Raw genomic sequence first — 27056 nt, 5'->3', positions numbered from 1 at the left:
AGTTTCTGAAATACATATCAATGGGAACCCAATCTTGAACGAGACCAAGACGATTGAGGTTAGCTCCAAGGAGCAGAAGTATGTGGTGGGTTCGGAAGATGAAGGAGAGAGTAAGAGCTTCATGGTTGAGCTTAAGGGCCTTGAGATACTAGTGGGTAAGGACTTCAATATATCCTGGAAACTGGCTAGTACGTATTATCAATGGCGTCCATTAAACTACAAGTGAGAGTTAGTCAAATTATTAGTGAGGAAAATGAGATTATAGCAAAGTTATTTAAAGCCTTTAAGGCAATCGTGGCTAGCTGTATTCTCTCGTGAGACCAATGCAATAACATGTATATATTAGTAGAAACGCATTGTCTGCTAACTTAACAGGTACTCTAATGAATCAGTTAAAAATTATAGGTTATCTGAAAGCACTTTAATCACATAATTTATGTTAGAATGCTTTAACTTGATTTTCTAATTATAAATTGGGATTCATACGTATAGGATGAATCGCAGGTACTAAAATAAAGATAACAACAACTACTTAAATAGATGAATTCAAGTTGGGTTGGTTTCTAAAGAAGCGAGAACTACACCGTTTAGTCTGGTCGTCACTTTCCCGGCGGGAGCGTCAGAGGGATATGCCACCGGGAAACTCTTTCTGGACGAGGATGAGCTTCCGGAGATGGAACTTGGAAACGGGCAGTCAACGAACGGGCAACTGTAACAGGCCAAAGAAAGATTTTAAAAAACAAAGACAATGGCTTCGCCCGGTTTCGAACCGGAGACCTTAAGTGTGTTAGACTGACGTGATAACCAACTACACCACGAAACCTACTTGTCAAATCTTTTCTATGAGCGTTTATAGACCAAAAATGACATATCGACCAATATCACAAACAAAACAAAACCTATGTTATTTATAAAAATATATTGTAAAAAAAAAAAAAAAAACTACGCACAAACCTCGACAAAGAATCTAACCGAGATCATAACAAAAAATGGCTCTGAAAAAACTACCTAGTTGTCATTTGTGCCTTATTGCTAAAACCACTTGGCCATTCCTTTGCATCTTTCTCCATAAAGTCCAGGAACTTGTTTGGTAATATCATCCATATCGTGTACCTTTGTCATCGAGAGCAGTTTTTGTATCTATATCTCATTGTAGCTCCCATTGATAAAGCTCCAGATAATAATCTCTATAATCTCTATAGGAAATGTTTGAGTTTTATAGCAATATGTTGTTTTCAAATTGCTGTTTTAAGCTCAGGATTACCTAGAGGAAGCTGAATTCCACATAAATTAATATTAAAAAAAAATGTGACTGAACAAAAAAAAGAAGGAAGCCACATACACTCATATTTTGTCCCACATCCCAAAACAATACAGGAAGCAGTACATGATTTCTTCTTTATTTATGCTCATTTAAGTTAAATAATTAAGTGTTGAACTTGACCCGGTCCGCCGATTCAATCGCTGGTTAGCGGGGTTTAGCCGGGTTTTCCTGATTTTATCCCAGTTTTTTAGTATTTGGTTTTTAAGTAATATCCGGACCAGGATAGCTTCTAGTTCGTGGTTAAACCGGTTCGACCGGCTGGTCTGGTATAGGTTTAAAAACATTGCATATAATACATCAAATTAAGAAAATTTTAGATTTTTCTGCATTTATTGTAATTTTGTTTTTGAAAAAAGGATATGTATTAATTAAGTGAATAAAAATTGTGTGTTTAACGTCACACATCAGTTAAAAAAATTATACTATGGTTGAGAGTCATATTATAAATAAAACCAAAATAAATATAAATCTTAATGCACATAAAACTTAACTCATCGAGCATCCAAATTTAAAAGTTTTGATCCAGTTTAATTTGAGTCTTTAGTAAAAGAAAATATTATATATAATAAATTGAAAACCCTGAAAATTTGATTATAAAGATTTTAAAAATGTCATAGGAAAAGGTTCTTTGGTCAGACGAGTTTTGATCAATATTAATATGAATTTAAAGTATCATTACCCTAGTGTTACAACACGTATAAACCATCATTTCACTATTTTGTTAACACCATCAATATTAAAATATTATACATATCAAATTAATTTTATTAAATTATATTTATGTAAAATAAATTTATTATTTATTATATCGCGGGTCAAATACTAGTATAGTTAAATTAACTAGTTATTCTTAGCTTAAACTCAGATATATCTTGTCGTAAACAAAGAGAAACCAAAGCTGCTTGGAGATATAAGCTGCTTGGAAAATGGTCAAAATCAACTATTTGTCAAACGCTTTTTCATACTTTAACTTCAATACCCTGCAAATAACAACTTGAATCGTATGAAAAATTAAATTTGCTACCTGAATTAGATGAAATATTGTCAATTTCAACATCCGACCGAACGGTGTGAAGTCAAAGTCTAATGATGATGAGTCTAACGACCTATGGTGTTCACGTGGCACAGGGACTTACCAAAATGACGTATTTTTGGTCATTTTTGGGTGTGTTGTGGCAAGAAACAAAGCGTCTGACAAAAAAGGGGTATTGAAGTCCATTTTTGGGTATGTTGTGGAATTTCATTTTTGGTCATTTTTTGTCACAACACACCCAAAAATGACCAAAACGATGTCATTTTTGTAAGTCCCAATGTTATGTGGATGACTAGGGTCATTTGACTCATCATCGTTAAACTTTAACTTAGCACCATTTGAGCATATTGAAATTGACAACATTTTATATAGTTCAGAGAACAAATTTGAATTTTAATACTGTTCAAGTTGTTATTTGCAGAGTGTCAAAGTTTAGGTATGAAATAGTGTTCAGCAAATAGTTAGGGTTGATTTTGGCTGTTTTTGCATCTATTCTCCACCCTTCGGGTCATTTAGTTACGGCTTTGTGGTAGCCATTCACAACCGTTATACTACGATGTCTAGTTCAACAGATGCCTCGGCCTCAAATCGAAAACGGGGTGTGCTGTGATGATTTTGTAACTTATGTCTATGTTTTACTCGTGATCAGTTGCCAAGAACGGTAAAGCACATCTGCGATGAGCATCTTCTTTCCTTTTTGTTATGGTGAAGATGTGAGTGATGGGTGATAATTGGTGTGACATTTCGAAGGGAAAATACCAAAATATACTAAAGCCGATATTGGCAGAGGACTTACCAACAGACAAACGGGTCAAAGCATTTACATGAACCTATAAGATTTAACACATAACCATTAATGTACTAGGTCTTCAATATACTATGTCTTCAATTCACCAACCCATTAATGTTCTTCTCACTTTATTAACAATCTCATTTCTAGCAGAAGCACTACCGAGCTGGAACAAACAGTTCTCATCCAGAAGAAATCTGTACACTTCCCATTCTCTGTCACTAGCTGTGTACCTCCTTATTTCAGCCTGAGATTGAATCAAAAGACAAAGCAGTTCACAGTTAAGAGTCACTGATTAAAAGATTTCCGTGAATAGATTTGGTTCTTACCGAGAAAACACAGATTCCAAGCACTTTTAGTGAAAGGGTCACGTCATAGAACACTCTTGGTCTGCCTTTACCAGATAGCTCAACTGGATTAGCAACCATAAGTTCAGTTTCTGGCCCTCGGTTTGTTATTATGACACGTAAAGGGTGAAGCATTTCAGCTTTCAGACGTGAACATAACGAATTCTGCTTATCAGGATTCACGATCTTGTTCCCATCTTTCAGCTGAATAAATAGGTCTAGATCCCGATGACCTTGCGTTTCAGGTGAGAACCTGCCATAACACATCTGCAGAAACAGATCACAAAACTAAGATAACACAAAAGAAAGGCAATGATCTAATATCTCAAAATCTGACAAAAGACGCATGTTATCTTTACCATTTACCTTAATCTCAAAGTCTTTTAATGTTCTTAATACATCATAGAGAAGGCCTCTGTGATCAACACAGCGTATTTGGAGTAATGTGTGAGCCGGGCTTAAACAGTTGTCAACTGTGATAACAGAATCCTTCAGCTTTATCATATCATCAGAAAGAAGCTGAACGCGATTGTCTTCATCGGTAAGCTGCTCAGACGAAAACAACTCCTCAGCCACTGCTGGAGAAAGAGATGGAATATTCTGATGACATTCATACTCAGGACCAGCCAACTGAAGTTCACAGCTTATACATGATTCTCCCAAGACAGAACGAAACTTCCCTCGTGTATCCTCTTGGCGCTTCTCTGTGTGTAAAAGATCCCTAAGCAGACAATGATCACCATTAAAATACTTACCAGCAAGTCTTAAGGAGCAGATTAATTTACTCACATGTTATCTGTAATGAAGAAAAGATCCATAACTCTCCCATCCGGCGTCGTAGTGACCTTCACGGTTTGAATCGAGAGCTCAAGCTCAGTTAGTACTCTAGTAACATCTACAAACAAGATTCTCACACAATCAAGATAAACACTCAGTAAAGCAAAATCAACACAGACGACGATCTCAGATCAGTCACAGTACCGTGCAAGAGACCGTTACGGTCTAGGCAAAAGAACTTCAACAAGTAAACAGGCGTTGATGCAGGGCAAGAAGACACCAAATCGAGCACAAAGTAGGATGAGCAAGACGGGCATACAGATACAAGCTGATTCTTCAAATGTGACCATCTTAATCTAAGAGAATCATAGTAAGGAACCACCCACAATACTATGTAACACCATACTCCATCAGTTGTAACATCTAACAACATACCAAAATCATTTCGTTATCTAAGCAAACAAATTACAGAAGAACATTTTTGAGCCAATTTCTGGAAGAATCGTACCTCCTTTTGTGATGTAAAGCCCGAAATCGAGTAAGATTCTGCAAACATCGCAACATAAACCAGTCCTATCAGGACAATTCACGGTGATAACATGCGCGTCTCCTAGCTTCTTCCCCAATTCTATCATAACGGTGTCTTCGCTTCCCGGAGCTCCCATTTCTCGTGAATCGATTCCGATGAAATTCACGGCGAGAGCTGATTCCAATCCAAGCTTCGTCGTCTCCTCTGGATCCTTCCCTTTCTGATTCTCTCTAGAACATGAGAGAGTGAGGGAGATTGATTAATATATATGATTTGACAATTTTGTTGTAAACCGAAAATTAAATTAGGTTTAATATAGACAAACCGGTTAGTCTCGTACATACAACACGGCTTGGTATAATAACCAATTATCGCAGTCCGGTTCATAACACAGATTTTGATTAGTATTTTGATTTTGTTCACAGCAAACCAGATAACCGCCGTTGATTTTTGACGACAGATTCCAATATAAGTATGTTAACCAACCCAATCCAAACCGATCCGGTTTATCATCTCCAACCAAGACATTTGGCCTAAGTAGATTTACAATTTTGATGACGATGATGATGAGTTGATGGCTAGAAGAAAACTAAACAAGCATATAGAGAAAAGAGAAACACAATCAAGAATACGAAATTGCAAATAGATCCTTCGTTTTTTTTGAGTTTTTAGGGAATTAACAGCAAATTCTGAAAATTAACATTTCTAATAAACGTAAAAAAAGCACAAAAGAAGAAACAATTCAAAACCCTAGCCGCCGAATCCGTAGAGAGTCCTTCCTTGTCTCTTAAGAGCATAGACCACATCCATGGCAGTCACCGTCTTCCTCCTCGCGTGCTCGGTGTAAGTAACAGCATCACGGATAACGTTCTCCAAAAAGATCTTGAGAACGCCACGCGTCTCCTCGTAGATCAGACCGCTGATACGCTTGACGCCACCTCGACGAGCCAACCTCCGTATCGCAGGCTTGGTGATTCCTTGGATGTTGTCTCTCAGAACCTTCCTGTGACGCTTGGCTCCTCCTTTGCCCAAACCTTTACCTCCCTTTCCACGACCTGACATTTTTCTCGAGAAGAATTGAGTTTGATTTTGCTCTGTGAAACGAATTAAGATTTGGTGAGATGTGAAATAAAAAAGAAGAGAGCGGTGTGTTTGTTTATATAGGCATAGATATAAAGTGATGATGGATCTCTCAATCTCTGTGGATATTAAGGATAGTTATTGACCGTCGATTAAGATATAATCAACGGTAAGTAGAGTCGATCCGCGTGACTCACGAATGTCTCCAAATGTTTTGTTAACTTTATAGCGGGAGAATTTTTTTGCGGTTTTTGTTTTCGCGTGTTTTCCATTAAAAACATCTTTCCCTTTTTCGTTAACATCCTACTCTTCTTCCTCTCCGAGGTGGCGAGGTCTTTGGAATATTTTCTGATATTTGTTTACTTTTTTGTCCCACATTCTAGATAAAGAAGTCGTGAAAGGAGGATGTGAGGTGGAAGTTCGTACGAGATTTTGCAAACAATCCCTAATCTTTGGATTGGTAGATCGGGCAAGGTAAGAATATGTGAAATTTGAGACTTCATGTTTTAATCCTTACTTTGATAATTCGATTCATCGATTGAATGTTTTAGGTTTTATTGTCAAAATTATGTAATTTTAGTCATTTATTATATAAAAAAAAAAATTGGTTAAAAAAAAAAGTCATTTCTTGAAAATATGTAACTTTAGTTATTGATTAATCGCTCATCTCGTTCTTGAACAAGAATAATTGAGGTCATTGTATAAATAAAATGCTCAATAGGTTTAGTTGAAATTAATAGGTCAAGTATTTAAAACTTATACAAGCTATTTAGTAAAGATGGCCAAAATAAATTTTTTTTTTTTGGGGGTCTTAAAAGCCCTTTATTATTTATGTGACCGTACCTATAAAAAAAATATAGTGAGCATAATACTCGTGGGCCAGATGGTCGTGGACCTCGTGGTAGTGGATTCGAGAAAATTGGTAAATTAACCAAGATTAGGTGAGCTAGATGCTCCAAGTATGTGTGGCCGACTGGCCGTGAACAACAAGAGCATTTGTTTAGTAGTGTGTATGGGGGCATGGGACTAAATGATCAGAGAAACTAAGCACCATCACCACCAATGGTCACAAACAAGGAGCAACATGGTTCGTTTCTTTTCTGAGTGATGCAAGCCAATTCGAAACAAGAAAATGTGATACAGATCAAGATACTTAAAACAATTTGCCAAACATCTACATTGTGATTTGCATTACCACTAATGATCCTTAAAGGAACCTTTTTCCTCATTTTTTTTTTTTTTTGGAATTAGAGACTTAAAACAAACATTGTAAAATTTGGATTGGAAACTTGTTAAATCGCGAATCTTACAAGGTAAGTCGAAAGTTACCAACATTATAAAATGGGAAAAGGAAAAGGACGTTAATATTTGGCGTGTAGACACGATCAGTAATATTACATTTGGTGTATTCTATGTTTTGGTTGAAAGGTCAAATTAAAATTCAATGAGTTTCCCCTAAACGGTAGCTATCGTTATATTACAAACTAGCAATAGTTTCTATTTTCTAACCAATTTCAAAATAAGATTTATTTCATTGAACCCTGTGTGGCATATTATTTATCAACTGGTATAACTATATATAAACGCAATTCACATATACGGGGTCCTGTTTTTAGGGGTTTTGTTCTTTTTGATTGCTTCCTGCCCAAGCAACCTGCCCAGCCTCTGTTGTATAGGAAACACAAATTTGAACATAGTTAATTACCTTACTTTTAGTTTTAGGAGAGAAAATGAGATTTGTATATGATGACTGATGAGAGTGATGTTAAGAATACCTTGATGCATTCAGGCAACTCGCTATGGACCTGGAGAGAGAGAGAGAAAGGGAGGTTTCAGGATTGTGAATATTCTTCAATAGTTTTCAAAAAGTTATTGAAAGGACTGATACCTGTTGTTGTTTGGACGATGTTGAACCATATTAGCAGAGATGGGAAATGGAGTTGGAGTGGCAGCAGCAACGGCAAGGAGCTTGGCTTCGCGATTACGCAAGCGCTCATGAACATCAGCGATGGTTGGTGGAGAGTCCTTGCTCTCGATCTGGTCGACAACCGGTTTGAAATCTAGTGCTCACGTGAAAATATAATACAATATTAACTAGAATTTACCCTGTGTACACCACAGGTCAAATTTTTTTATTATAATTTAAATTAGTATAACGATATGATTGAATTTATGTTACAGTGTTTATATATGTGAATTAAATTTCAGTATAGATGTTACAATGTTATATATATATATATATATATTTTTGTGGTTGAATTTGAAAAAATATGTGAATTAAACTGAAAATGGTATTATATGCCATCACAGATTTATACATTGAAAATAAATATCACTTATTTGAATAAAAATACAAATACATTTATATCTGAAAATAAATTAATATTTGTAAGTCTTAATACAATTCATTAGTGAATATAAGTTAGTTTACTTTGACATAAATATAGTTTTTTTTCTATTGATAATATATCTATAAGAATGTAATATTATTAAACTATAATAATAAATTATATTAATTTTTTTGAGGAGTAAAACACATTTTTAAATTTTTACAAACACAAAATATAACAATTTTGGTTACAATATAACTGAAAGAAATATTAACAATTTAATCAAATATAATTATATAAACCCTAGTGTTATAAAGAAAAAAAATAAAAACAAATGATTAAAGATAGAGCTAATCGATTGCAGACTCTTTGCTTGAGGTAAATTAATCGGTTGTAGACTCCTTGCCTATGGGAAAAAAACTGTTTAATATAACAGATATACAAAATATGGTAGTGATAATATGTGGAGTAATGTAAATAACAGAACATGATAGTCCATGCATGGAACAAACAATGTTTTTAAATAAGTCATAGAAGACAACGAAGTTTATAGTTTTGATGAACAAACTTGCTTTTTTATTGCTATGTCGTTATTAATCACCTACAAAAAAAATATCTAATTATGGAGATTATTCACATGACGTGAGTTGGAAGTTCTCAATGAGTGTCCATTGATCCATAATCATCAACAGGGAGAATTCACATGATAATTGACCAAATCTTTTTTGACTGTTGCATGGATCTTGCTAATAAGATCTTGATAAATAAGAAACAACAAAATATTAGAAACAAAACAATAGTATTTATAATCTTAACACTCATAATAGGTGATATTAACCTTGTAATCAGAGAAAATCAAGTCTAGCTTTGCTTATGATTTATGTAGTGGCAGTGTGGTGCTTAAAGGTTGTGTTAATGACACGTGCCGGCTTAGAGAGGGGACAAGGAGTGCGATCGTCCTGTGTTCATAGATTAATCAGACAAATAATGTAAGATAAAGAGGCATAATAATAATAATAATAATGCAAGATAAATAGGCACAAAAACAGAAATAATGCAAGATAAAGGGACAAAAAAAATAATATAAGATAAAAAAGGCAAAAACAAAATTTGTAACACAAAAATAGTTCATTAAAATATGTTTTAACGATTTATTTTTACTAATCAATAACCAAAAATACTCTTTATCTTCTATAATTATCTCAAACTGACTCCAACATAGAACGAAAATAAATTTTTATAATCTTATAAAGTGTTTATATATTATCAAAAAGAAATCCATATTTTTATTAGATATAACAGAGGTTCAAAAAAAAATTTGGTCTTTCGTTAAAAAAACAAAAATTGCCGAGGGGCCCTCAAAACCTTGAGTCGGCACTATTGACACCTATTTATAATGTTGATAATGGTAGGCTTTTGTCACTGCTAGTTGATAAACGCTTGATGACCAAGTTTAAAAGATATTGACATATCTTNACAGATTTATACATTGAAAATAAATATCACTTATTTGAATAAAAATACAAATACATTTATATCTGAAAATAAATTAATATTTGTAAGTCTTAATACAATTCATTAGTGAATATAAGTTAGTTTACTTTGACATAAATATAGTTTTTTTTCTATTGATAATATATCTATAAGAATGTAATATTATTAAACTATAATAATAAATTATATTAATTTTTTTGAGGAGTAAAACACATTTTTAAATTTTTACANATTTTAGAATGGTTGATTAAGTATCTTCTAGTATATATTATGCTCGTATGTGTGTAGTTAATTTTGTTACTATATATGATGTCGAAAGATCTTAACACTTTGGATTTAGTTAATTTTATTGCTAGAATTAGGCATGAGCATTAAAAACTGTACCCGAATATCCAATTCGGAACCTAATCCAAAAAACCGGGTTCAGGTTGGGTACGGGTTTGTCCATAAAACCTTATTAGGTTCTATTTTCTAATACCCGTGGGTTCGGGTTAGGGTCGAGTAATACCCGGTACCCGTTTGGATACCCAATAAACCCGAACATATAAACATATTTATAATATTTATCATTAATATAATGCAATTACATCAAAATTATAATTATAATTGAATATTTCATTTAGTTTTATACCTAAATATCAAAAATAATCGAAATATCTAAAAAATTTTGTCACATAAGTCAAAATTTAACTAAATTTAATTAATTTTAATTATATTTTTTCGGGTACCCGGCAGTTCGGGTACTAATTGGGTTCTAAAATTTGTAACCCAAACCGACCCGAACCCGATAGTACCCAAACCAAACCAAACCCATATATCTAAAAATACCCAATAAGTTCTATTTTTCTAAACCCATTACCCGAACCCGAATAGATAATACCCGAACCCAAACGGGTTACCCGAATGCCCAGCCGTAGCTAGAATTAGGGAAGTTGTTTATTCGATTAATAATCTGGAAGAGTCATTAGCGGATATTTAGTGTCGATTTTTTTGGCTTATATATAGTTTTGTTATAATCGGAATATTACCATAACTTCATTCTACAATCAATATTGTTTCCAATTTCGACTGACATAATTAGTAAGGATCCGATTGTGATTTCGGTTTGTACATTTTAATTTTGAACCGACCCATTAAAACATGTTTACGAAAATAACCTTAATGATTTTGATTAAGAGTGTTTAAAATAAGGATATTTGTGGAAATCGATATTTTAGAAAGAGGTGCACAAAAATGTACTTCGAAAATGTTAAGATAGATTAACATATTATTTTGATTGTTACTAGCAGTCATTATAATCAATTAATAATATTTAAATTTATCCAGATATGTGATAAAAAAATACTAGTTATAAACATAAGTTTTAAGATATACTTTTGACAAAGTTCTTAACTTAAAAATAGTTATAAACATAAGTCTTAAAAGTAGTTAAATGAACAGTTATAAACAAAACACTTTTAACAAAGTTTTAATTTCAAAATTTGTACTTTTTGTAGTTAAAATAATGTTAAGAAACTTACCATTGGAGATAGTCTAATTAACAATCTTATGAATTTCCTCTTTCAAAGCAAATCTCTCGTATGTATATGTTTTATATAGTCCTGGGCAATTGGGTACCCAATCGGGTTTCGGTTCTACCCAATCGGGTTTCGGGTAAATCGGTATAAGACCTATAGATCCCATTCGGTAATTTACAAAAAATTCGGTTTGGTACGGTTAGTAACTGGCCGGGTTTGGAGCGGTTTTCTACTCCAATACAAAATCCGAAATAACCCGAAATTTTTTCGGGTTATAATCAGTTCGGTTATTTTCAGTAACCAAAGTACTCAAATAACCGACTAAAACCTGAGATAACCGATTAAAATTATAAATACCCATGTAAATAACCAAAATAACAGATTAAACCATAAATTAAAACCATAACATTAAGTTTCACTATAACACAACCAAATACCATAACATTAAATTTCACCATAGCACAACCAAATACCATAACATTAAGTTCAATAAACTCACAACCAACTTAAAACAAGAGATAGAATAAGTTCAAACTACCGTCGAAGCCTTAGTGGGTCAAGGCTTTATTAGGCATTTAGGTTAAACAGATCTAAAACGGTGGTCCAATATACTTAAGTTACAACCCGAACCCGGACCATAGTCCATTTTACCAAGGCCTCTTAGCCCATTCGGTAATTCTGCTTAACCCGAACCCTACCCGATACCGCTTTTATCGGTTCGGTTCCGATACGGTTCTTCGGTACCGGATATTATGCCTAGGGCTAGTTTTATAAAACAATTAATGTCTTGTAATAAACTAAGTTTTGAACCCACGTTACGCGTGGGTTTCTTTGATATATTTTATTTTAGTGAAAATTATATATGATTGACGACAGTAATAAAATATTAACTTATAGAAAACTTTAAATTACTATTAAGACAAAATTTTATTTTAGATACACAAATTTTAAAATATTAAAAAAAAGTTGTGCTAAAATCAAATCTGATCAAAAGAATCATGAATTTAACTGAATGTCTAGGTGAGGCGGATTAGACATTCGAACTGGTGATCTTGCATATACTAAACCATTTCTTTGACCACCAGACAAACGTCAGCTTTTACTGTCCGGTTCTTTGTTATACTCTTCTTATTTATTTTTTTCGTCAGCTTCCTCACATTTTTCTACTGAATAATTATTTAAAATCTTTTTTTTAGATAACCACATAACTTGTTAACCCATCGAACTCCAAGACCAAAATCATTCTCTTTTCTCGTAAAATTGAATGAATCAGCATAGTTACTACATGCACTCAATTATTGATACTTTCACCCGTATAATTACCTGTTTTTTAAATCCACATTTATTGAAACTTCTTGAACCAAAATTTTTACTACAAAATTGCAAAGTACTTGCAGAGAAAGTAATATGAACACATGTGTAGCTAACAAAAATGTGTTTGTCGTTGATCCTTTTTCTTTAAATCTCAAAAATCAACTCAAACAACATCAAATCAAGGTCTTACTAAATTAATATCAAATCACCTATAAAGTTATACACAAAAATTATAAAATACACAAAAATATGTTTTAAAAAATAAGAGATTTAAAACACAAATAGAGATAAATAAGATATTTTCAAGATATTAAAAAATCAAATATATAATATTTAATAATATGACTTTAAACTTCAAATAATTTAAAGTTCTAGCCGATGACTTTATATCATATGTTAAGTATTTGAAGTTCATATAGGTATTCCGTCATCAATGTCTTAAAATTTCTATAGAGTTTAAGTAATTGTAATATTTTAAAACATTCTATGAAGTTTAAATAATTTTAATACTTTTTAAAAACTAAGAACTTTTAATAGTTTCAATATTTATAATATTTAAACTTTTAAAAATTTTAAATTTAAAAATTATAATATTTTGAAACCTTTTAAATGCTAAGACTTTTAGAAGTTTCAATATTTATAATATTTTAAACTTTTAAAAGGTTTGAAATATAATATTTGAACTTTTTAAAAAGTTTCAATATTTATAACATTTTAAACTATTAAAATTTTAAAATTATAATATTTATAAACTTTTTTAAAGCTAAGAAATTTTAAAAGTTTCAATATTTATAATATTTAAACTTATAAATTTTTTAAATATTATAATATTTTTTATTGAAACTTTTTAGAGTTTTAATTTGATCAAATAAAAAACCGGATCAAACCAAATAAAACTTTTAAACTTGGACGCCTGATAAATCCAGCTTTCTTGCTCATTCATTGTTGGAAGTATATTAATCTTATTTATACTGGTTATGAACCGCTGTCTAAAAAATTTGTAGCCGATGTGGGATATTGTACATAGTTATTTTATTTCCATAAACTTAAAGTTTTCCCTTTTCTAAAAATTCTGGAAATTTAGAAAATTTTAATGAATGACATATCAAATCATGATTGGTCATTTAAAAAATATTTTAATATAGAAAATTCTAAAAATTTGAAAATGTTAATTAGTGACATAACGAATTCCGATTTGATGTTTTAAATTCTATGTGGACAGCCTTAGGAGCTTATAGCTCGTACTTTTATTTAATACTAGAAGCGTACCCGCGCTACAGCGCGGAGGAATATTTATTCATATGTAATATAATTTGTACTAAAAGTAGCAATGAACTTAAAATATTGTAAAATATGTTATTTGTTAAAAGTGCAACATATAATATATATTTTGACGGATCAATTTGTAAAAAATTGCATCGGCAAAAATATTATTACTAACCCGCTATTTTTTTTGACAAACCCGCTATTTTTTTTTGACAAACCGCTCTATAATATGAATGTGAGTTTTGCAAACCAATCTGTGTATTCTTAAAAATATCATGATATTTTAAATGAATAATATTTATATTATAAAATATATGATTATAATTAATGTATATGAAACCATAAATAATATTGATGAAATTGTATACAAACCCTCATGGCATAATAATATGTGAGTTTTATAGAACTGCATATTTTGTTATTGTAAACACACATAGATCAATTTGCTCTATTAAAAAAAATAGTTATTCAAATTTATTAAAATTATGCAAATCCTATTATGTTATTAAAAATCCATATGATAATTTACAATATGATATAGATAAACAACCATCGTATTAAAAATGAAGAAGAGGTAATGTGAAGATCACAAGATTTTTAGAACTTAAATTAGTATATGATAAGAGAGAGGGAGAGAAGAAGAGAATATGTTTCCATCATGAAAGTATTGACACATCTCTATATTTCTAAGAAGAATAAGTGTGTCCAAAAATTTAATATTAATTTTAGATATAATTATATATTTTTAAAATCTGCACATTTATTAGGAGCAATTAATATGAAAATTACCATAAATCGGTTATTAATTATGAAAATTAATATGAAAAAAAAAATATCATAAAAAATAGTAACTTCCTAGTATTTTTTTTTTTGACGGAGTAGTTTCCTTGTAATTGTTATACGATTATGTTATAGGAAATTTAATAATATTATTCTTGTTTTCATTTTTTTCGGTTTCTATTCATATCCAAATAATGATAGTAAAAATTTTAGATATTAGGAAATTAATATTTTAATAATAATAATTTATAGTATAATTTTAATTTTTATATATTAAAATAATAATCTCATTTTTTTTAAAAATCATATAGGAATCTATTATATATCAATATTTTAATTTTAATTATATATTTTAGTTAGATATTTAATGAAAATTTATGGTAGAATATTATATTAAACGATTACGAGTTTATCATTTTATTATTTATGGTATATGCTATATTCAGATTGATTCAATTTCCAAATTTTAGTAAAGTTCTTGTCGAATAAAATACTAATCGAGAATGATTAATAGTTTCCTAAATTAGAGGAACACAAAATATTCACATAACTAATGTGGTTCACTTATGGAAAATCTATTTAAATTTTAGTTTTATATTATGACCCAATAATCCACTCTAAACGCAGCAGATATTTTTCACTCGGATCCAACTCCCTTAATTTCGGGTTATTTTTGCAAAATTGATCCGACCCGGAAGCACTTTTATACTTCTCTTTTACTTATATAGGGATAAGATTTGATAATCAAAAGAAATACAAAAAAAAACAAAGAAACGTGGACACTCGAAACATATTAAAAGTTGAAGCCTTTTTCTCAAGGCCCAAAAGTGGCTCAAAAAAGACACAAGTCCAAATAAAAGTTTTTAAGCCTCCCTCAAACCCTAATATGTACATTTTTCTTTTTCCAGAGATAACCCGCCGCAACCCTTAACTTTTTCAGTTTTTTCAATCCATCAACTCTAGATCTCTCGCCGCCGTTATGCATTTTTCTACTCTTAGAGGAAAGAGGAAGAAGATGAAGAAGAAGAAGAAGAAGGGGAGTAAAAAGCGATGCTCTGATGTTCTTCCTCTTCACTCAGACGACACCGACTCTCCCGTCGCTCCTCCTCCTGTTGCTCTTCATTCAGACACGGATGCTTCTTCAGCCGATGCTTCTTCAGCCGATGCTTCTTCAGCCGATGCTAACTGTGAGCTTGTTCCATAGTCCCCTCCTCGGAGATTACCCATCGCAGCGCCTCCAAAACCATCAAAGGAGCATGATCCCTCCAAAAGACGTCTTGTAAAGGTAAATAAATTCCTCTGTATATTACATTACATACGATAGTAGTCATCAAAATAATATCTCTATTAATGCATTTGATTTTGTAGAGAGCTTGGGATGTGGAGAATAATCTTATCCCTGCCAACAAGTCATTATCTCAAGCACTCGATTATTTGAAGCGGAATCTCAGGCGTTGCGGGTTAGAGTTGTCTTCCATCGATGCATTCGCTGTAAACTACCCGCCAAAGTTTACAGAGGTGACTCCAGACATGAATCTGACGCTAAATACAGTTGAAAAGACGACATGTAAATATTTACTGTTTCATGACTAGTAAATCGTTTTACATGAAATTTGTCACAGTTAAATTTAACCCAGATTTTACATTATATAACTTTAATTCTGATTTTTCACAAACTATAATATAATCTTTTGTTCTTCACAAAACTGTATACCTATTTGTCTTGTGAATTATATTGTTTAACCCTAAACCCTAATTATTCTACCTGAGTTCTGTCAAGAGTAAACCGGTTTTTGCTCAGATAAATTTAACCCGGTTTTTGCACAAATATAGCTTATTCTTATTTTTCACCAACATAGGGTCCGAATGGTAACAACGGATTTGGTTGTGCGGGACAAACCATTTGATAGTGCGGCACGGTTGAACTGCGGTACGTGCGGCACAGTTGAACTGTGGTACGTGCGGAATAAAAGTATTTGTGTGACAAGTGCGGTTAATGCAAAATAAGTGATACAAAATAATGTTTGATTGGGAAAAAACTATTTTGGAGTGCGAAATTCATATTATTTTATTAATAACTAATATAATTAGATAATTATATATAATAAATACATATTATAAACAAACATCATAAACAAATATATCATAAATAAATAGTAATATCATCTATTATTTAGTCTTAAATTTTTTTTTAAGTATAGAACTTATTCTTCTTAACTTTTTTTCCAAAATTTTTAAACTAATTATTTTATCATATATGAAAATAATGAAGTAAATTATTTCTTCAAAAAATATACTGTTTAAAAAGTAAATGATTTATAAACTTTTAACAATTTAATTTAAAACATGTTTATTATTAATCATAAATTAAGTAAATAAAACAAATAAATAAATATTTTGCTATACCAAAAGCGTTCCATGTGTTAATTATCAGGTTTTGAAAAACGCATATACGTTATCTTCACTATTTGAGAAAAACGCAAATCACTAAAAGAAACTGTGATTGGTGACATTTGGTGGATTTGTTTTTCAAGTCTTAAAATACGCACTTTGGAGTGCTTCCATTCACGGCCATAATATGGCATGCTTGTTTATTTTTAATCATATACATATTTGTCTCATGAATTATTAATTAATGTGTGGAGAAATATTTGTTAATTAACATAATATTTTTTTTCACCCTTTAACAAATTCTGCAAGAGATGATAGTGACATCGCTCTCGTGAAATACTTATTAAAGTATTGCTTGGAAAAGCAACCGCCAGCCTATTTCATACTTATTGCTAGTGACGGCGATTACACCCTCCTCGTTGATAAGTTGAAATCGTATGGGTATTATACCTTTTAGGCTTATACTTTAAGTGGTTCTTCGGAAAAGCTTAAAGCCTCCGATCATTCTGAAGATTGGGCAAAGTTGTGTTCAGCCATAATATGTAAGATTTGTTTTTTTTTTTTGTAATTAAATTTTTATTATTTATTAATTGTTAATGTGATGTTTAATTTTGTCAGATTTTCCCATAGTTCCATCTGGAGAGCCAACATTGCCACAATCTCCTGCTTTGAGAGATATCTTAGCGTTGGAAACCGCTTATCTTACTCGTGCTATGGTAATTTTACATTTCGATAAAATTAATATTATTTTTTATTTAAAATTGAATATTAATTTTTATTTAAAATTCAATACTAATTCTTATTTCTTTGTCTTTAGGTATTTTGGGATGTTATGACTGTTCCGTTCCTCTGAGAGGTTGAACCTGAAAACTTTTTCAAGAATATCCAGTAGTCACTGTTGGAAAGAGGTTATGGCGTTTACAAGATCAACACATACGTGCAGCGTTCAGATCATCCTGAACCTCATATCTCAAGGGAAATTTAGAAAATTAACAGACATGAAAAAATTAAACTCTTGTGTCTTAAAAACCCAGCCCCATCAAAAAGTAAGTATTATTTTCTCCATTAAGTTTTTCTTATTAATTTAAAGTTAAGTATTATTTATCTAGTATTATTTTTCTCGATCTAAGTTTTTCTTATTAATTTAATTAATTTATCTTTTTAATGTTATTTCTGTCTTTAATCTAGATAAGAAAGGCATAGTGATCAGCGATGTGAGGGATTACTATGACGTGAAGATCGCTAAAGACCTCTACAACTGGGCCCTAACCCGGTCTCACCCTGCCCCACTCTTTGTAATCACAGGGGAGAAGGATCTAAGCTCCGATATTGCTACTCTTGCAAAAGCCGGTTTCCACGTTTATTTGGTACATCTCGACAGTTGTCCTGACAAATTAAAAAACAGTTCGTATAATTCTATTCTGTGGTGTGAGGGAGGTGGTATGTCTAGTGGTCTGTGGCCAAAGGAAACTTAGTTTGTTTTATTTATTTATTTGCTCTGTAATATTCTCACATGAAAAAAACTAATATTTTGTTAACTTTGAATATGCTTTTGTATTATATATAGTTAGTAACTAGATCACCTATCTAATTGTTAAGTATCTTGGTATTACATTCTTTGTTTATGGGCTAAATGATTATCATTAAAGGGATAGGGTCATAATTAGATCCACAAAGGGTCCGTGGAATAAACGCAATGTAACTTCCATAAGAAAATAAACTCTCACATTTTTTAATTACCCTTTGATAAAGGAATTTTAACATTTTGGTTGAACCAATAAATTTTCATCTCTTAGAACATCCCTATATTAGTAAATGAGAAGTACAACTTCTACCTATGTCGATTATGCCACCAAAACTTAATCTAGAATTCAAAGTAATTAAGGATAAATTAGTCTTTCATCGTTTTTCGGGTCGGGTTAAATTTTCGAAATTACCCGAAATCTAGCAATTGGATATTTCGCAGTCGGATTCTTAATGGGTTTGGTTTTTAACCCATTCTCGAGATTTTAGAACGCTTAATCTTTTGAATAAAAATTAAATAAAAACTTCATTTTTATTTCATTGCCGTACCTGATCTAGGCCGACAATTACGGTCTTACGGGCTTTAAAGTTATAGGATTCAATCCCACGTCAAATTAGATTATAGGAATATCATTTCATTTATGAGATATCAATCTTAGAATATTGATCGATCCTGTAATTTAGGAAACTAATAAACTAATTAAAATGGAAATTTTATAAGTCTTAACAATAAAATCTAAATCAATCAATATAATCCTACGATAAACTTTAACAAAATTATCATATTTAATATATCAATAATTGATTTCCCAAACCGCGAAGATCTCAATCTTTTGAAAATTTTCTAAACATGTTTGAATGTAATTTGTTATTTGAATGAAATTTATTAAATATCCAAATCGTAAATCTATTAAAATTCCATCCTTAAATTATTGTGAACAAGACATTTAAATAGTGAACATTATATTACCGAACTAGATTAGGACCAGCGGTACACCGCGGGACAAATTATTTATAACTAAAATATTTAAATTATAAATTATATTTGTTGGTTAAATATGTTATAATCATATAATAATTGTTAATTTTATGGTTTAAAGTTTAAACCATATAATACTGCAATATAAATTCTTTTTACATAATATTTATTAATCAAATTAATGATATTTTAAATTTATATAAATATCGACAAAACCGGTCCCGCTATATAACTCCTTCCCCAGATAGTTTAACTCGCAAAATATAATCTTAATTTTTAATATTTATTGTTTTGTATTATGAATATTAGATTGAGTTGATATGTTATTTATTAAGGTTGTAACCATTTATATTTTATAAGATTGACGCTTCTTATAAAGTTTAAATATCTATAATAGTTGGAATTCCTAAAATGGTTGAGTATTTCTCATATTTGAAGTTTCGTAAAAGTTTAAGTATATTATTAATATTTTCAAGGTCTTCTAACTTTTGTTAAAAGTTGAAATATTTATAATATTTGAAACTTCATAAACGTTTAAATGTTAGTAATATTTTTAACATTTTATAAAGTTTTTCTAAAAATATAAATATTTATAATATTTAACTTTTTAAAAATCTTTAAAATAAAGAACCGGAATAAACCAAATAATTATTTTTAAGTTTGAATGCTTGATAAATCAAGTGTTCTACTCAATTGTATTATGAACCATTTTGGTCTCTTTTATAGTATGAATATGAACTATTGCCCAAATTTTTTAGGCGATGTGGGATATTGTACCCGTAAATTTTTTATTCATCTATTGAGTAATATATGTCTGTTTTATAAATTTTGTATTACATCATGTGCAGTAAAAAATCACAATTTTTTTAACTAAATGCATTATAGAATAATTCAAGATAATTTAAATATAAATTCAAATAAAAATGAAACGGAATCATATATTTATGTTTGAATGAGGTAGAAAGATTTCCTTATTTATTTAAATTTTACCTATAATTAATTTTGAAATGTTTGTTAACTAATATTAAAGTCAATGCATTAAATGTAAAAACTTTCCAAAAAGTATTTTTGAGCAAAAACTGCTGCAAAAATACTAGTATCTATTAATTATGCAATATATTCTTAGAAGTCATATACCCTAAAAACTACCCTAATTGTTGATGCTAATAGTCTTGCTATATAAATACAATGTTAGTCATCAAGGTTGAATCATTATCCCTTCCACTATTTCTTTGTTGTCTATTTCATTTATCCTTTTTCCTATAAACGATGAATTCAAGAGTTTTACGATGTCACTCGCTATGGCGTTTGCCTTGGAGATTGACGTTATGATAGGATACTTGTGTTGGCATGTTATCTATGGGCTTGGATTGTAAGTTATTCATAGTCCTTTTTACTATTGGTTTCATTGAATTTTTACTACAGATTCCAATGAATTTCTACTAGATTTGAAAACTTATGTCTTGCTTATTCTTAGGTCATGACTATCTTCTCTGCTACTCTCGGATGGGTTGCTCCAAATTTGGTATAAGCCTTTTCCTCTATTTCTCTTCATGTTCAAAAATTTGAAACTAAATGCTGAGTCGAATGTTGAGTCTATTTCTCTTCAGGATTTGCATCTAATGTTGTTGTTGATGTTGTTGTAGGTTGCTCTTCATGGTGGAATGTTTTTTCTATCATTTTTGGCATCCAATCGTATCTTACTTCTATTGAGGCCAAATGCTTCTTATGGGGTTTCAACATATTTTAATGTGTAAAAGTGTGTTTTTTTTGTATGCTAACATGCACTCTTTTTTTGTTTTCTTTAGGGCATGAAGAAAAATTAACTTATAGTTCTTATTTTTAGTATTCTAATGTTCTTACTTTTATTGTATTTGGGAGAAATACTTGCAAAATACAGTGTTGATCTTAAAGATATTATAATACCACCTTGAGTTTTCCATCTTTGTTGCGGCAGTTTGAACTGCTAACTGCTTCCCCGCTTCCAAATCCTGAAACACATATTCTGATAGAGAGTGAAGCTACAAATTGAAGGGTTAAGAAGAGACTTAAAGTATAAATCGATGAGAACCTGCCAAACGTTGCTATTAATTACATAGTGATTTTTTGGTTGTGTTTGAAGAAAAAGCAAAAAAATAACACAAAATTCGAAATTGCTTCTAAGAGAGAAACTAAAACAGATAACAAAATCTCTATGAGAAATTATTGTAAAATATCTCTTTTTAATTTTTAGAGACTATAACGATCACAATTACTGCTAATTTTATATTTGTTTGAAACATCAATTCAAAATATTAAAAATATTTTATTGAACATATAAATCCTAATGCTAATTGTAATGTAATTTTATCCAACCAAATTTTTAATCCAAACTAGCAGTCCTACTTTCAAGCGATAAATGTAATTCTTTTCACAAAAAAATTCTTAGATTAATATATATTACATTAAACTTTTCATATATATCTTAAAAATCATTTTTTAAATTAATATATTTACATCCTCAGTTCTAGCAGTCTTATTTTTTCCAAACTAATGACAATATTAAAATTTTAAATATTGTTAACATTTTTTGTTCTGTCAATACTCATTATAATACCATTTAGTGATTGTCTTATCATCTTTTATTTTATCCAAACTTATTACAAAATATGACTCTCGATCGAATTATAGTAAAATGAAAATAAATATTGTATACAATCTATTATAGAGCACATATATCTGCAAGTTTTTTCCTAAGCTGTTAAAATTTTCACATTTTTTTCCATTCATTGTGTCAAAATTCATTATATAACTATTTACTTGCTTTTCAACTATTTTATACAAATTCATTACACTAATATATTAATCACTAAGATGGACCGCATTATAGTAAAACAAAATTATAATATATTTTAATCTATTATCTATATCTGTAAATATTCTCCACCGCTCTAGCGCGGGTCCGATACTAGTATATAAGTAATATAAACTTAATGTGGGGATCAAGCCCAGTAATACTATGAAAATAAATATTTATTTGCTTTTATTTTATACTGTATAATAATATCCCCTAACTTATTTTGAATAGAATAGAAGAAAATTAGCTATCCATATTCTCTATTTGTCTATAAAAAAAAAACAAAACAAAAAAAATCGATTTCAATGGTCCAACACCCAAAATAAAATCAGTAAAGTTTATGGAAAGAAAACAACAGAAACAAAAAAAATTATGAAGTTTTGTGGGTAGAATTACATGAAGAAGAAGAAGTGGGAATGGTATCATCTTCTTCGCATTGTTTTAACAATTCACTGAAGGATGGATCATAAGCCACCACTCTTCTCAAATACTTTGCAGCTCCCTCTCTCCTTCCTTCGTTAAATATAGCACTGACAACACAGAATGATAAGATCAAAACATTACACAAGACCTAACGCTTGAGAATAATTCACTTGTTAATATTTCTACCTTGAGTAGAGAACCAATTCATCCAAGTAATGAGCTTTGCTATTGGGATCGTCAGGCTCTTCCATGTTTGCTACTCTTTCAAGGTGTGTGATTCCTTCTGATGTCTTTCCCTAAAGACATGAGCGAAAAACGCTTTTGAGTACCAACGTGTGTAAAAAAAGATAGGTGAAAGCTATATATAAAGGAAATGCTTTTCGCACTGATAATAAATCCTCGCTATATAGTTACCTTAATAGCGGAATTGATTTTTCTTTGTGCCCTCCGGACAAGTATTTGGCAAAAAGCTGGTAAGGAAAGCTGTTAACATTAGTAACAAAGATGTGGAAGATTACATACTGTTCAAACATCCCTAACCATCACATCGACTTACAGCAACCAACTCTTTAGGGGTTAAGTTATGCACTGAGATCAAGCGTCCTTTCGAGGATGAATCAGAGAGTTGGGCTTCATTAATGTTTGTCAATATAGGATTTCCAGTCTCTTTCTGAACAGTGTCGTTTCCTTGTAGACCCAACTTAGCACTTACAACAGGATGGTTGAGGATTGATTGCTACAAAGCCAATGCACTATATGAAGGAACCAAAGGGTACTTACATATCTAATGTGAAAGGGAAGGTAGAGTTGTTGTGAACAGATACACAGACCATAAGTACTGTATTGTAAACTCTAGTCTACCCATAACCAGCATAAAGACCAATCTCCCTAGAGAGAATTACTAAACTTTTAACTAATTACTACAGAGTTATCAGTAACTTAGGGTCAACGTCTAAGATAAGTTTTGGATCCTCAAGTCAAATACCCACATCATCCAACCCTGACTCAGATGCTGAGTAGCACTTGCCACTATATAATGGAGTTTTTAGTTTACATGAATTCAAGATTACAAACCCTAAATAATTTTGGATTTGCCCAATTTTTCACAAAAATCTATATCTATTTAGTTTAACCTATGATCTCAAATTTTGCCTGAATTCGAGACTCTCATTTTTTGGTCTAGAGAAAGCTTGCCCCACATCATACAAACCATAAATTTCACACCATCAAAAGGCAAAAATCATAAGTAGATCTTAGACTGCAATCTTTAGGACAAACCTGAGCTATGCTGAATGACAAATTGGTAGCCCAGTAGAGCAGACTTCCCTGAGAAGTAATTATGAAAAGAAAAAAAAGAGAAGAAATGAAACTTTTGAACAGGTAGCAATGTAAATACAGTATTCCTAATAGAAAGAATGGAATGAAAATGGCTGTTCCAGGGAGTACTAGTAAACTGAGAGCAGTAAATCATAACAAAACGCAGCCAGACACTAGGTTTACAATGGAACAACACATACTCTTGAAAAAGGAAAAGGTCTAGTTAGAAATGGCATAGTTTCAAGATTAGTCGCCAATACAAGTTTTAAAAAGGGAATTTAGGCCAAGTAAATCCGAGTTTTGTGTTCAAAGAAGGCTTAGTTGAATGACCTTACGCTGAAACAGTATCATAGTCACGATAATGGAAAAGACTATCTGGCTAGAACCTCTTTATGTACCAACATAAAGAAAACAAGAATATGTGAGCTTCAGAAGGGTGCATATGAAAAGAGATTAATCTACCTGAGGCATTTGGAATGAGAGGAAATAAAGAGCAACTGTCAAAAGATTCAGAAATGTCTTGTAAGCCTGCAGAAGAGAACATAAACTCCCATCAATTGTTAGGTAACATGCATAAAGAACAGTTGAGATATTTCCTCTTTCAGTAGAATTTGGTATTTTTAGTTGATGCCAGGCAGTTCAACTTCCTGTTATCAAACTGCACAACAAAGTTTGAAAACTCACTTTTGCCAATTCCGCGAATTTATCAACTTTGTGAACAGAAGATGCTGTTAAGATTATCTGGAGAAAAATGTATATATATTTCAAAGAAGCAGAAACAGGAAGTATAGTTCAGCAGAAATTATTCTAGTTGATGTGATGTGGAATGCAATAAGAGAAACAACAGGATGGACCTGCGTGTTTTGTGTAATGCAAACCAGCAATTAAAAAGGGGGAAAGTGGACCAAAAAGACCATTGGGAATTTCAGTCAAATTCTGGAACCATAAAGCTCTACCCTGCAACCAATGGAACAAGGGATTCTATCAAAAGGAGAGTGTGGCAGAAGGCACTTCCCAAAACAGAGGCCAGATATACAAGAAACCTTCAATATATAATTTCAAAATATACTTATAAGTGATCCCAATATACTGGCTGGTGACTTACCGAATCAAATCCAGGATGATGAGTAAGTGGCATTCTTCTTATGCCAGTTATCCACAAGAAAAAACATGAAATCTGCCAGAAGAAAAAAATGAAGGGAGTAAGCCTACAACTTCTTGCCACTCAAAGAACTATATCTCAAGTCATTCGATACAATATATTTACACACCCACTAAGAATGTTACATAAGTGGTAATAAAAAAAGACGCACTAATAACACAAAACCCTCAAAAGACACAAAACTACGATTCTTGATTTGTCAATTAGGAGGTGAAAGCTCGAAACTTTCAATCAATTTCGATTCCAATAAGCAGAGAAACGATAGAAACCCAAATCATGTATCATTGTATTATTACTTACCAAGGCAATCCAGTAAGGTCATGGTAAGAATCAAGCAACGAGATCACAGGTCGAGTCAAGTAATCATAGCTTGACACACCAGCTCCGATCAAATCTTGGCTTAAATCGCCCAACTCTAACCCATGACCATTGCTTCCATATCCATCGATTGAAACGTCTCTGAGTCGAGTCAGCTCAGAGTCCATGTCCGGGGGACTGGAAAACACCGAGAGGGATTGACGGATGTGCCGGAGCGGAGATATGGTGAGGAGAGAGAGAGGATTAAAACCCTACGAAATGCCATTTACGGTGAAGAAGACTGTACCGTTGCTTCTTTGATGATACGTTGTATATGAAAAGTTAACTGTTTACGGATATGTTAAGACGTTTGACATTTTATCGATATACTATATTTTAACCCGCCGTACATAATTTTTATTATAATTTATATTTTATTATTATGCAGCTAAATGTTTATATTGTTTTTTAACCTGCAATACACTTCATGATCATTTGCTTGTTATTTTTTTTTTGTTTAGTGTTAAAGATTCTATTTTGAATTTTAATTATTATAACAGAAAATAAGGGATCTAAATACATAATAAGTAATTTATACGTTATGATTAAGTCACATTTTTCCTAATGATTTAATTATTTAACACAATCATAGTTAAATCAGCTTGATTTTATGTCAAATATTCTAATATTTTAAGTATTGATAAATAATTAAATGAGGATTTAACCTGTGTTAACACAAATTTAATAATATTTTATTAATTTCAATATGTCCTCTTTATAACTCATCTACTATATAACCACATTATATAGTATTTTATTTTATTTTTTAATTTTACATATTCGTAATAATTAATTTTTTATAAGTTTATATATATGTTAAATAAATATCAATCGAAGTTTTTCTTACATTAAGAATCAAAGCTCACAGGTTTTGGAAAACGAGATGGGAATCAAATTGTTGTTTTCTTTGTTTGCGAAAGATTCAGATTCAAAACACAACAGAATGTGTGGTTAAATATTTGATAGTTTTTATTTTCATATTGATTGCTATTATTTTTAGTTGGAATGAAATTAAAAATATTTAGGAAACAAAATCTGGAGTAATGTTAGTTTTGGAAACTTTTTAGGGGTTAATGTTGTAAATAACTTTTTAAATAAACAAAACTAAAAGGGCATAACACAAAATGAACTTCAAAAATGTTAATATAGATATAAGAGTTTTAAATTACATTGTGTAAAAATTATTAATTTGAAGATATTAAAAATAATATAATTTTTCTCTTATTTTTTATCATAACAAAACTTACCAATGGATTGGCCAGATTTTTAATATATAATTAGAGAACATATATTAAAACCTCTATAAATTAAAACTAAATAAACTAATAATTATTATAAATTTCTCTGAATTTGTGCCCCTTTTGAAATACCCTTTTTCAAAACTACCCATTTTTTGAATATTTTTTTTTTAATTTTTGTCATGTTTTACACAATTACAATATGTTAAATTAATTTTTAGAACTTTTTCTTTTAGATTTGGGTTCTC

At 30.9% G+C, this 27056-nt stretch overlaps 4 protein-coding genes, 1 long non-coding RNA gene and 1 other non-coding gene across 6 annotated transcripts in view; 2 read left to right on the top strand and 4 right to left on the bottom strand.

Annotated features, from left to right (window-relative positions):
• Window positions 1–715, top strand: part of LOC109133314 (alpha-xylosidase 1-like) — a 3034-nt gene extending 2319 nt beyond the window's left edge. Inside the window, exons 4-5 of the mRNA XM_019246321.1 lie at window positions 3–155; window positions 570–715. Coding sequence (XP_019101866.1) covers window positions 3–155; window positions 570–715 — 299 coding nt within the window. The remainder of the gene's footprint in view (window positions 1–2; window positions 156–569) is intronic.
• On the bottom strand, window positions 750–823 carry TRNAV-AAC. Its single transcript has one exon. It is a non-coding gene; the product is annotated as a tRNA-Val (tRNA).
• Window positions 3108–5059, bottom strand: LOC104790830 (ACT domain-containing protein ACR9-like). The gene is made up of 6 exons (XM_010516614.2): window positions 4780–5059; window positions 4476–4694; window positions 4284–4389; window positions 3861–4215; window positions 3477–3761; window positions 3108–3394 (listed from the first exon to the last, which is right to left on the bottom strand). Exons 1-6 carry the CDS (start codon window positions 4934–4936, stop codon window positions 3248–3250), a joined length of 1269 nt encoding a protein of 422 aa, XP_010514916.1. The 5' UTR covers window positions 4937–5059; the 3' UTR covers window positions 3108–3247.
• On the bottom strand, window positions 5415–6010 carry LOC104790829 (histone H4). Its single transcript, XM_010516613.2, has one exon. The coding sequence runs from the start codon at window positions 5860–5862 to the stop codon at window positions 5551–5553; it is 312 nt and encodes a 103-aa protein (XP_010514915.1). The 5' UTR covers window positions 5863–6010; the 3' UTR covers window positions 5415–5550.
• Window positions 15429–16257, top strand: LOC104790828. The gene is made up of 2 exons (XR_768824.2): window positions 15429–15866; window positions 15950–16257. It is a non-coding gene; the product is annotated as an uncharacterized LOC104790828 (long non-coding RNA).
• Window positions 22555–25698, bottom strand: LOC104698894 (ALBINO3-like protein 3, mitochondrial). The gene is made up of 8 exons (XM_010414275.1): window positions 25514–25698; window positions 24736–24841; window positions 24514–24579; window positions 24013–24060; window positions 23291–23470; window positions 23149–23204; window positions 22921–23030; window positions 22555–22841 (listed from the first exon to the last, which is right to left on the bottom strand). The coding sequence occupies exons 1-7, from the start codon at window positions 25696–25698 to the stop codon at window positions 22991–22993; spliced, it is 681 nt and encodes a 226-aa protein (XP_010412577.1). The 3' UTR covers window positions 22555–22841; window positions 22921–22990.

Source organism: Camelina sativa, chromosome 6 (genome assembly GCF_000633955.1).
Source record: "Camelina sativa cultivar DH55 chromosome 6, Cs, whole genome shotgun sequence".
Classification (NCBI taxonomy): Eukaryota; Viridiplantae; Streptophyta; class Magnoliopsida; order Brassicales; family Brassicaceae; genus Camelina; species Camelina sativa.
Note: the sequence above shows the minus strand (reverse complement) of the source record. Positions and strands in the feature narration are given on the sequence as shown.